Source organism: Oratosquilla oratoria, chromosome 27, assembly GCF_046742065.1.
Source record: "Oratosquilla oratoria isolate Oo_2021 chromosome 27, ASM4674206v1, whole genome shotgun sequence".
Taxonomy (NCBI): domain Eukaryota; kingdom Metazoa; phylum Arthropoda; class Malacostraca; order Stomatopoda; family Squillidae; genus Oratosquilla; species Oratosquilla oratoria.
In genome coordinates this window covers 51512129-51525108 of record NC_134803.1, presented here as the reverse complement: position 1 = coordinate 51525108, position 12980 = coordinate 51512129, and the positions used below count along the sequence as shown (strand labels likewise).

At 35.9% G+C, this 12980-nt stretch overlaps 1 protein-coding gene across 1 annotated transcript; it reads left to right on the top strand.

Annotated features, from left to right (window-relative positions):
• Nucleotides 1–720: 720 nt before the first annotated feature.
• Nucleotides 721–5432, top strand: LOC143039826 (uncharacterized). The gene is made up of 5 exons (XM_076210076.1): nt 721–728; nt 1340–1368; nt 1545–1622; nt 1944–2060; nt 5292–5432. Exons 1-5 carry the CDS (start codon nt 721–723, stop codon nt 5366–5368), a joined length of 309 nt encoding a protein of 102 aa, XP_076066191.1. The 3' UTR covers nt 5369–5432.
• Nucleotides 5433–12980: the final 7548 nt, after the last annotated feature.

The following is a 12980-nucleotide window of genomic DNA, read 5'->3' as shown; positions in this document are numbered from 1 at the left end:
GTTTGCCCGCTGAAACTGCTCGTACAAGGGCAAAGACTATGAAAAAAAGACAGGAAAACAAGACGTCCAGATGAAGCGGGATAACTTTAGTTCAAAATCCAACGCTTGGTGGCACTAGCGCTGATATTCACCATAACTTGCATCCCCCGCGTAGTGGTGGCGCTAGTGATGATGTGCATCGTCTGCTCGTTTATCTTTCAAAAACAGCCGATTGTTGTTTCTGCTTTCCACGCGGTCAAAACAATGACAGGACATGGTCTTGCCTGCACTGTATGCTGCAATGCTAACAAACACACGCACGCACCCGGATCTTATTTTTCATCGTTTTCCGAAGGATAAGCAAAGGTAAACGCAATATGATTAATGACAAAATAGCAAATACACATTGTGCTAAAGAGTGATAAGTAAGATTTTTAGAGGGAAGAATATACCGAAGTCAAGTGTAAAAGATTTATATCATAACTTCTCATTGGTTCTTGTTGCTATATAAAATATTTTCAGATGTTTGAAATGGAAACAAAAACTAAATGAAAAGTTCATTTACAATAAAACTGAAGAAAAGCTAAACCAATCACACAGAATATGTAGCAGGCACTTCTCAGCAGCAAATTACCAGACATCAAAAAGGCTTTATGATCATGCATGCCCAGATCAAAATATCAAAGGCAAGATATATAGTTATAGCACAGTATACATAATATTTTATTCTATCTGTAGAAGATGAGATGGTAAGTAATTTTTACTTGGGAGTCTAATATAAGTACCTATATATTTTTCAAAGTAATGACATAGGTGTATCCCTAGATATAGACTGAATAAGATATACACATATATGACTAAAATGGCATATGCCCCCTGCATCCCAGCCCCACCCATATATTTTCATATATTATTAGGTTAAATATAGTATTGCCTCTTCCATATTTACATTATTGAAGGTGAACACTACAATTTCTTTCTTATTGTTATGATTTTAGTCTTTAAAGCTGTGTGTTTTGTTATAGACCTCTATCTTGTCTTGTAAAAAGATGTATTATCTTTATAAAGTACTGTATATTATATATAATAAAATATCACCACCATCTATTCATACTACATTGCTAGTTGTTTCATGTATTATCAATAATCTTTTCTGCTTAGTATCATTTTGCAACTAACTTATAGGTATGATTAATTATATTAATACATCATCTGCCATTATAGTACTTTGATTTTATTTCTGTCATTGATATACTCACATATCTGCACTTTCTTTACCTGCATCTAATTATGAATAATGATAAAATAGTACACACATGATAGAAATAAAGATTATAATAGTTTCTCTTTCCTATTACAGTCTCACCTATTCCAAGTGTCAAGAGTGCAGTAATAGGCAAGTATTAAAAACATATGCCATGTAACAGTGTTATAACTAATAAAAACTTCCATTAATTTGCTTCTCTCACTGTAAACTTAATTCAGCCAGAGAAATAATTGTCATTCCATATGATTTGTTATTTAATATTAGTATAGTACTTTAATAATATATTTATGCACTTCAGATAATGTAACAGCTTCAGACTACAGTCATATAACATATGACATGACATCCTTGCAAAAAGCTGTCAATGAAAACTTTGGTATGTACTTGTCACAGTCTTATGGCATATTGACCTAAAATCTCCCATAATATATCATATCATTATTATTATCATTACATTATTTTGCATGGAATATATTTTGATAATTGGATATCACTTAAAGTATCTGAGCACAAGTTCCCGAATCTTTAGGCAATGTGTCTGGACTAGCCATGGCTGAAAGAAGTGACCTAGTTGCCACAAACACCATGGAAGAAGGTATCTTACTTAGGAATTTAGCTCTACCCCTCTGGATCATAAAAAAGTCCATGAGTAACAGTGTTGGATTTATGTTTGTGATACTGTAACTGTACATTCCAGATGTACGGGCTACTCAGAGAGAAAATGAAACACTCATTTTTAGTGATGATTTGCCAACACATCATGATTCACCTGAAGTGGATGTTGGACCCATTGTGGACGCATCTTCAATGAAGGGTAAAGTTTTGCTTACTTATGTACTTTACCATGTATATAAATTACTTTACAAATTGCAAAGACAAATATACAGTATTAATTATTATGTATTATATAATTTTTCATACATACATACATATACCAAGGCTTCTTTTCCCCTTTACCAGGGGGGTAGCCAAAAAGGACAAGGCACAAAAACATTCCCACCCATTTCATCCCTGAAAACACTCCACACCCCTCCACCCTCCCTCCCATCTTAGCACCTCCTAGATGATGGGTCATCCCTGCACCCTGTCCACTGCCCTGGGTCAGAAGCAGTGTCGCAGGACACAGCACATCCACAGCAAGGCCGCTTCATTAAATCGGCGACCCCCCCTCTCCGTCCCCCCCATATAAAGGAGAGGACGGGGAGAAATCCCTTCGGGCTGCGTCAAAAATTTTTGCTCACACACACTACCTCACCCCCATTCCCCCGTCCAATCCACCTCATGCATCACAACATTTTCCATATACAACCATTCTCCATTCACCCCTGTCTTCTGTCCTCTCCCGTCCTTCCTCAACCGACATTCCCCTCTTCCCCCAAAGCCCCCTTCACCCCATCCATCCATCTCATCCTAGGACGTCCCCTCATGTTCACTCCCTCCATATCTGCCTTCCATACCTCCTTTACTAGTCTTTCTTCACTCATAAATATTAAAAAAAAAACAGTTGCGATATTAGTTACATGGTGTATAACCAATCTATTCGAGTCTCTCTCTTTCTCTCTCTCTCTCATCAAAATTTTCACATGTTATGTAGCATGACTAATGATGTATTTCTCATGGTTGTTAGCAGGTTGTTCTAACTTACAAAAGAAGAGCAAAAGATTAAAATCCAGCCAACAACGAATAAGGAGACTAACAAAGAAAATTAATATTTTAAAAAATGGGTATGCTGAAAGAAACAAATGGTCCATTGCAACTCATTAAAAATGCTGCAAATTATTTAAACAAAACTTCATTAGAGTTCTTTAAAATTCAGCTTCATTTGGCTTCCAGAGCAAAGACTGGGAGAAGATATAATGATAACCAGAAAAGCTTTGCTTTGGGTTTATATTTTCAAAGTGCAAGGGCATACCGATTTTTGTCAAAAATTTTCAAATTGCCGTCACCAAGAATGTTGAGATACTATTTGGGTAAAATTGATCTTGAGGTAGGTTGGGCTGAATCTAATTTTAATATTCTAAAGGAAAGAAATAACCAGATGTCTGAAACAGAGAAGATCTGTGGAATAACTTTTGATGCCATATCACTAAAATCTGGGATATATTATGACATTGTAAAAGATCAAATCATTGGTTATGAAAATATGGGAGAATATGGCCATTCTGATAAAACGGCTCAATTTGCCCTTGTGTGTAAAGTGGAAGCAAGTTCTAGGATATATTTTGTTTCACACATCTATATCAGCTGATATATTAAGACAAATGATTATTGATTGCACAGGTAAATTGTTATCTTGTGGCTTACATCCCAAGTTTGTCGTTTGCAATCAAGATTACTCCCATAGAAGTTGTCATCACAAATGACAAGCCATACACCGAAGTGAATGGTGAAAAAGGTGTTTTTTTTATGATAGCCCCCCCCCCCAATCTCATAAAGAGTACAAGGAATATTCTAAATAAATATGACATTGACATTAAAGGGGAAGTAGCAAGCTGGAAGGACATAGAATCTTTTTATGAAAAAGACAAAATTAAGCCAATTAGAATAGCTCCAAAACTTAATGACACTCATATTAAGTTAAATGGCTTTGAAAAAATGAAAGTCAAGTATGCTACTCAAATAATGAGTAGAACGGTTGCATCAGGGATTTCAGTTTATTCCTCTTTTGGTGCATTGCCCATTAAAGCCAGCGGGACAGCCACATTCCTAAACAGAATGAATGATTTATTTGATGTATTCAATTCATATAACAAATGTCATTATAATCCAAGGAAAGCTGCTTTTAGTAATGAAAATGGCAGTATAACATTTCTGAAAGACTGTGAGGATTGGATAAAATCATGGAATGTTGTTGGATCGAAAAGAGAGATTCCAAGTGTCCAAGGATGGCTACTGAATATTTCATCTTTGCAATGTTTATGGGCAGAAGTGCAAGACAAATTTAAGCTAAAATACATCTTAGCAAGAAGAATTAACCAAGATTGCTTAGAAAATTTCTTTTGTTGCTTACGGCAATCTGGGGGTAACAATTATACTCCAACTGTTAAAACCTTAATAAGTTCCATAAAAAATGTTACTTGCAATAATTTGATTAGAGCATCAAATAAGGGAAATTGTGAAGATGATATGACACCACTTCTAAAATATCTAAATAACTTCAAAAATGAACAAATGTATGGTGTCCCTCCACAAAAAGATGAAAATCAAATACCGGTAGTTGAAACTTCTTTCACTTGTAATGCCATTAAAAGCAGAAATATAATTGTGAATGATGAGATTGATGGTTTATCTGTAGATGAAGATAATATAAATGATAAACAAAGAACTGAAAGTGATTGTAATAACATAGGGGCTATCATAAACTTCATAAATAATTTTGATTATAATTTAGATTCAGTATCTGAAGAGACCCCCAGTGAAGATAACAATTCAAATAAAGATATTGAAGTAGGTAATTATAGAATTAATCAATTTATACAACATTTTGATTATACATTAATAAATGATGATGAATCAGTGCAAACTGAATATCCATGTGATGATATGATAAAGGATAATATATTGACATACATAACTGGATATTGTTGCCACAAAATTATGAAGAAACATAAATGTCATTCATGTAAAGTTAAATTGATTAAATCTTCTACTTTTGACACAGGTGAAAATGTAAGGGAATTGTTTTTGAATGAAAAAGTTGAAGATCATATTAAATATCTATGCTATCCACATGATGCTTTTAATGTGATAAGTTCATTTGAAAGGATATTTGATAACAGCATTAGAAGCCTTCTCCATGAAAAGGGAATCAAACAGAAAATAACAGATTGCTTATTGTCTGATATTATTATTTCCATACTAGATATATGCAATACAGCTAAAGACATGTTGGTCAATACTTTCATTAATATGAGAATATTCTATTTTACAAAAAATTTTAACGATTCGTTGCGCAAAAAAAGGAAATATAACAATTCAACCATTCAGCCTGTTAAACACCGAAAATTAACGACAATAATGCATACTTAATTTCATATATTTTCAGAATTACAAGATTCAACACAACATATATGGTATGTAATAAATAGTTCATATACATATTTTCTTTTGTTATATGTATGATATGTATATCGTTATATGTTTGAAGCTAGTTATTTTCTTTTAATTTGTTTTGCTATCTAGTACATTTATGCATGTGTGTATAATATATATATATATATATTTATACATATATATAGTATATTCATATGTAGATTTATATAGATATATTCATAGATACATATATATGTGTGTATGATTTATTTTGTAAGCACAGACAATATACTTGTACATTATGTTTGTTAAATACTTTTTGGTTAATATATATATATATATATATATTATATATATATATATGTATATGTATATTGTTATTTACCTATTCTATTTTGTTTGTTTTAATTTGTATTTTGATATTTGTCTTTTTGTTGCTTTCGTTGTATTTTGTTTAATTCTGTTTATTATTATAATTATTGTTGTTGTTGTTGGAGTTCTTTTGTTGTAGGGTTTCATGATTTTTTCCTGAAATATGTACAATCAGGATTGTATATATTTTGAGAAAGTAAATAAAGAAAAAAAAACAAGGACGGCTTTTCTATTCACCCTGAGATATATTATTAAACATTTGTTCGCATATACATAAAAAAATTAACCAAAAATATTATGAATTTTTTTTTACAAAATAATAATCCTAAAACAATATTATATATTTATCTAAAAGATATACAGGAAAAATACTTTATAGTAATAATGAATATTGCGTAAGAAAAAAATTAAAGCATACAAAAATAATAATAATAAAACTAAGCAATAATCTTGTTTGCTAGCGACCTATGGCAACAATTTCTGCTACGAAGTACCGGTATCCAACAACAGATGGCGCTCACGACAATGCAAAAATGGCTTCATGTTTGTACTAAGTGATTTTCCTGTCTTTTTTTTCATAGTCTTTGCCTTCGTGCCCGACGGACACTGCTCGACCGTGTGGACGTGGCTTAAGGAAATAAAAAGATAGTAGTGTATAAAAGAGGGCTTTTGCCATTGGGCGATTGAGCGAGCGATTAATTGGCGGTCTGTACTGAGCGGGTTTGCTAACTTTGCTCGCACCTCACCTCGTACGTTTGGCAGCGATGTCAGCCCTCCATCCATCCACTGCCCGCAAATGGTGCCGGGAACGGACAGTTTGATGGTTTGCCCGATGAAATTGCCCCTTGTCGAGCAAAGCCCTCGTGTCCGGCGGGCAGTGCTCGACCGTGTGGACGTGGCTTTAGATACACAAATCTTCTCTATGCTGGATATCAGCATCCCTTTCTAAAATAAAGGTACAGTATATAATTCAAAAGGGAATTTCTTAATTTCTTCTTGGTTTGCGGGGCTGGTTGGGACTTCATCTTTATACATGAACGCAGTATTCCACTGCAGTGATGATTCCCGGGGAAAGCTGATGTATCACACACACAGCCATGCTCAAGTCGCCTCAGGTCCTGAGGTGAACAGGGGATGTGAGTCATTACTCACAGTGGATAGCCTACCTTTCCTAACCTCTGCGTCGCTGCGAGGGTTTGAACGAACGCCATGGCAGGTCCTCAATCGTCAGTCGAAGGAAGTCTCAACCCCTCTACCGTGGTGCCCAGCCACGCCAGTAACCTCCACAGAAAACAGCTTGAGGTCGCAGTGCAATAGACGAAGTAATTTTTCTAAACTACCCACTCAGTCGATTCCACCATCGTAATAGTCATATTTCATTTAAAATACGTGTTTAAAGAGCAGATTTCCGAAGATTTATTTCCAAGACTCGTAGCCATTCATCATGCGTCGACGGAACCAAGATCTAAGAATATAAGGTCTAACCACTTCCGACCGAATTTCGAGGGAGTTGGCGCAGCGAGCCCGTGAACGTCACTTGGCTGTTCAAAGTGGGGTTAGCGGGTCCTATAGCTGTCAGTTGAAGTTGGTCCGTCGTTCGAAAATGACGTCGCCTTCGCTCGCACCGCTCCACTCAATTATTTATATTCTGACAAATATTATATAAAATATATATATATAATATATATAAAATATTATAGTTCCTGTCTATATATATGAATATATAATATATATGATATATAATATATATATATATATATAATATATAAAATATTATAGTTCCTGTCATCCTTGGCGTTTCACAGTTTTCTTCAATGTATCACAAAGAGAAAATGGACGCATCTAAATGACGTCAGAAGCTGCGCAGAACTACTCCAGCGATTAGACCTCTTTACTTAGACCTTGGGCGGAACGTTATGGGAGTCAACGTTGTATCGCGCCTTAGAAGTACTTATTGCGTACACACTCGCGGTTTCTTTTGAAAAATGTCACATGATTTAATTGAACCTGAAGAAAATTTAGACAATAGAGGTCGTTCAGCATCCGTCCATCCATATATGTTTGAACCCACAATTCGTCGCCAAATGACGAAAGATGACCAAGAAATGACTGAACATGCCGAAGTTGACCTTCTTGACGATGGTGATGATGAAAATGGGAAGTCTGACCGTAGCAGTGAAGAAAGTGGGAAGAGACAGGATCAGGAGGAGGAAAACCAGGGAGACAGGACAGAAAGAATAAAAAATACTGACTGGTATGTCTAGGGATAGGATGGGCCTAAAGCGAAAAAAGATCATCATTTTATTCTTAGTGTTCTTTGTGTAGGCTGTCATGCACATGTTGTTAATCTGCACGGATTATGAATATTCGTTCAAATGTGCAGCACCGATAATGAATACATAATTGGGTGCACATATAACAGATCCATTAGACATGCACACATAAAACTAACCTAACCTTTTTACGAATCTTCATAATGTGTGCAGGCAAAACGGATTCGATATTTGTACGTCCAATTATGAATACATTATTGGTACTACGTTTTTTATGGACATTCATAACTTGTGTAGGTTCAGAAAATGTGCGTTACATAGGCTACCTATGCCTAGTCTATTAGATGGGGGTGGATAAATGGCAAAATAGTTTGGGTAGACTTTTGCTACACTGGCAATAATTGAGAAAATGACGATTTTTATGTAGCCTTCTAATGTATATAAAAAACATAACTCTCATGAATGTTTGTAGCTGAAATTGGCATGCATACAATCTTACATAACGGAACAGTTAAATTAAATTTATAATTTCGTGATATGAAAATGATGAGAAAGGCAGTTATTGTGCCATAAATGGGTCAAATTGATCTATTAGATCAGGGGTTCTCAGCCTTGCTTGGCTCATGCACCCCTTTCACCATTTGCCAGAAAGTCATTCCCCCCTCCTTTCCAAGATTGCCTGTTTCAAAAGGTGCATTCTAAATAATATGCAGATATTATCACACAGCGTAACACTTCTCTAATCCTAAGATTAACCTGGGTCAGCACTGGTATAATTCCAGCCCAGGTGATAGGCCAGAGCCTATATTTGCTTTCCTCACTCCGTAAACTTAATGTGGTCACAATTCACCTCCAGAAAACCCAAAATTCACCCCTGGGGGTGAATTTCACCCGTAATGAGAACCCATGTATTAGATAATGTAACCCGTACTATGACAAATAGCCAAAAATATAAAAAAAAAATTCCGTCTCTGTAATATGCCTTGTTGAATATCCTGCAGTCATAGAGGGGGGATTTTTATACTTTATAAGGGAACCTTCTGCATGATAAAATGTGTATTTATATATGTTAAGATGCTATATATTACAAGGGATGATCATAAAACGTTAGAAATGGGATAGGAGCAGATCAATAGTCGATGGAAGCTTTGTCTCATAGATGTGGAAATCCAAACCATTGAGTGTTGGTTTTGTTGTTACATTCCTTAATCATTTTTACTCAGCAGCTACACAATGGGCCAAAAAAGATCAAAAGTTCTCACAACTATTCAATAGATTCAATGTTTACAGTGGCGCGTGAATAGACGTATGACATAGCAAGTGCTACACTTCCGACGATTGCCGAACTTGTTTTCCAACTGCAGACGTTTTTTTTCCCGGAGTTTATCATTATTATTATTTTTAAATTCAAGTTTAATAGCAAAAATATTTTGTGGAGATTGTCGGCAGCATTTTTTTTCTCTCTCTCTGCCTGGAGTTTTGAAAAAGTATAAAATTCGTGCATTTTGACCTTTAAGCTAATGGGCCAGGGCGTGGGTCGATCTGCCGACCCCGGGATTACGAAATTCCTTACTGTTTGAAAAATATGATCAATCTCTCACGGAAATATTCATATCAAAATACAATCTATACTCAAAATCATACATTAAGACACAATCTATTCAAAACATAAATTAGGGAGAATTAACGTAATTGTATATATCAGAAATCTAACAATAAAAGATTAATTCGTTCGTGGACTATATACGAACAACCTGCACCAGAAAGTTTTCGAACAGTCACGTACATCTCGAAGCAACTGTGTCCTTATCTAACAAACGCGCAATACAAACCAGTTAGTTAGGATTCTTCTCGTTTAAGGGGACCAGAGACAATCATGAGTAATACCAGTCAGAACACATATGACACATAAACATTGTTATAGTTTTGCTAATATTACTAAAATGTTTGTACACATAGGAATATTGAGACCAAAAATTTGAGCACCATCACAAAAAGGAACATTGCATTAAGCAAAGGAACAACAAAATAATGGATTAGGAAAAATAGAGGATTTGAGGGAAGAAGAAAGCTTTGAGAGGACAATATGGAGAAGTGTGCTGGACCGACTGACAGGCTGAAAGCCTACCTGGGAGCAGATGTATATATATATATATATATATATATATATATATATATATATATATATATATACATACATATACATATATTTAGTTGTATATATATATATATATACATACATATACATATATTGTAGTTGTATATATATATATATATTATATATATACATACATATACATATATTGTAGTTGTATATATATATATATGTATATATATATATATATATACATATATATACATATATTGTAGTTGTACATGTGTTACCCCCGGATTCTGTGAACTGGTTTGATCACGTTTTCAGAGTTTATTATTACTTAGAGTAAAGGAGAACAAGTAATACACCAGTGACTTTAAACTTTATATTGCGAGTAGTGTGGTACAAATTACGTATGACAGCCAATGCTGCGCGCGAGAATTTGACTCGTACTGAAGTGGTGTTCGCATTCACTAGCCGTCTCCTCAGTGCCTCAGTTGCTGCGTGTCTTAGTACATTAAAACCTATTCTCACTTCAACTTCAACAACGATGGTGAAAAATGCATCCCTAACTCGTCTCGCTGTTCACCCAATCTGTCTCAATCTCACCTAGGTTATCCTTTGCTCTTGTATCTATATATACGTTCCACAGTGTTAACCAACTTCTCACTCAGGCCGATCTTTTCTAAGACTTTGCAGAGCCTTTATTTTGTTCACTCTATCAAACGCTTTTTGTGTCTAGGAACCCTGTAAACAACTTATTGACATCTTTCACGTTTTCTCAATCATCTCATTTACACGATATTTTATCCTTTGCTCTTCTGTCCTTTCGAAACACATTTTGTCCTTCTCCCAGCACCTTGGTTCTCTTAATTAATTTACACAGCCTCGCATTTAGCACTGCACCAAAGACTTTTCCTACGGTGTTCACCATTACTCAATCAATAAATCAAATCAGCCATCCTGAGTCCACTTACCGTGATGATGACGGTGTGGACCATTGGGCACTCTATAGATTTAAGGGCTTCACCGAATATTATGAATAAGGTGATACCAAAGAAATATCTCACCAGAAACCAGTTGGCAGGGAGGTGAGATTACTGATAAAATTCCTCCGTAGAAACCAAATCACCAATTCTATTGGCCTATAATTCTTCAACTCTTGGTTGTTTTGATTTTCATTGAAATGTATCTAATCCATTGTATGTTTAATCTTCAGTCTTTAAATTATTTACTATCCTTCCACAAGGATCTACACACTACAGTCTCCTTCTCTGACGGGCCTTGCATTTTTTTTTCACTTATTATTGTTATTGTTATGAGACGTAAGGAGTGATTCATTTTGGATCTGCTGCAGCCTCTTTTCGAGACAGCCAGACACCACCCTACGGCAGTGAGCTCAGAGCTCATTATTAGCAGATCTCTGGGTAGGTCTGAGACCACTCACACTCCACACACCGGGAATACAAAGTCACAACTCCTTGACTAATGTCCCGTACCTACTCGCTGCTAGGTGAACAAGGGCTATACGTGAAGGGAGACAAACCCAACTTGTCTCCGCCCGGCCGGGAAATCGAACACCGGTTCTTCGGTTTGTGAGGCCAGTGCCTTACCAATCCGCCACCGGGACATGATACTAGCAATTGGTTGATCATGCACAGACGCTGACACGTACACAAACACGCGCGCACACACACACACACACACACATACATACACACACACACATACATACACACATACACACTTTTACAAGTGCACATACGTGGACACATATACACACAGTCACACACACACACACACACCTCTCATGGCGCTGAAATAATATCAGTATCGCAGCGCTGAGGGGTGATACTCCAACTCTCGTGGGCGGGGAGTTGGGGGTGTGTGTGTGTGCAAGGTCATAGCATTACCCATAGATCGGACCTACGAGCTCTGAGCTCTCTTCCAGGAGGGAAATAGCTGTCGATCACGAGTCCAACACGTGATCCAAAGACCAAGTGAATACACACACATACACACACACCTCGACTGTATTGAACGAAATCTATTGACGAAACTACTATGCTCTGTGTTATTTTATTAATTTCGAAAAAGAAAATCTATCATTAGAAAGCAGTATTAGGAGCGATATTTTTCAAACTTGTCGTGGAATGTACTGGTTACGCTCGTGGGGTCCCTGGGTATTTGCAGTGGGGCGCAATACAGAGCCGAACCTTGCAGACTTTTATTGTTGAATTATTTATTTTGTATTTTTAATTTATTATTTACTTATTTATATTTATTTATCATATTTAGCTGTTTATTCATGTATATTTGCAAAGTAGACCACTTGGAAAAAAGAAACTAACGAAGCAGAGCGCTTTCGTATATTACATCTTCAGTGCAAAAAGTACGTAGTTAAACTTGTTCATTCATTCATTCATTCTTTCTTGGAATTAAGCATAATTTGTTCCCATGCTGACCTACTGTACTTGTAGAGTTCACCCCTGCATGCCTTCGTGGCCGACTAATGGATTTTAATTATGGTTTGTTTACTTTGGCCCAGAATTACGCAAAGGATTGACCCTGACTTGCTCATGTTTTATGTTCACACGGTCCCTACTGACGCAGTTAAGGGCCCTACTTATTAAACCGAGAATACGGTGACGCACTTTTTATATTTTATTTAGTCTTGCTCTGGTTCTTTTTCTTCTTTGGTTCTTCGTGTTCATCTGGTTCTTCTTCTCATTCTTCTTCTGGTTCTTCTTGTTCTTGTTTTTCCTCTGGTTCTTCTTGTTCTTGTTCTGTTTCTGGATCTTCTTGTTCTTCTGGTTCTTCTTCTAGTCCTTCCTTCCTCAGGTTCTTCTTCTTCCTGTTCTTCAGGTTCTTCTTGTTCTTGATTTCTTCTGGTTCTGGTTCTTGCTGTTCTTGTTCTGTTTCTGGATCTTCTTGTTCTTCTTCTTGTCCCCTTCTTCTTCTT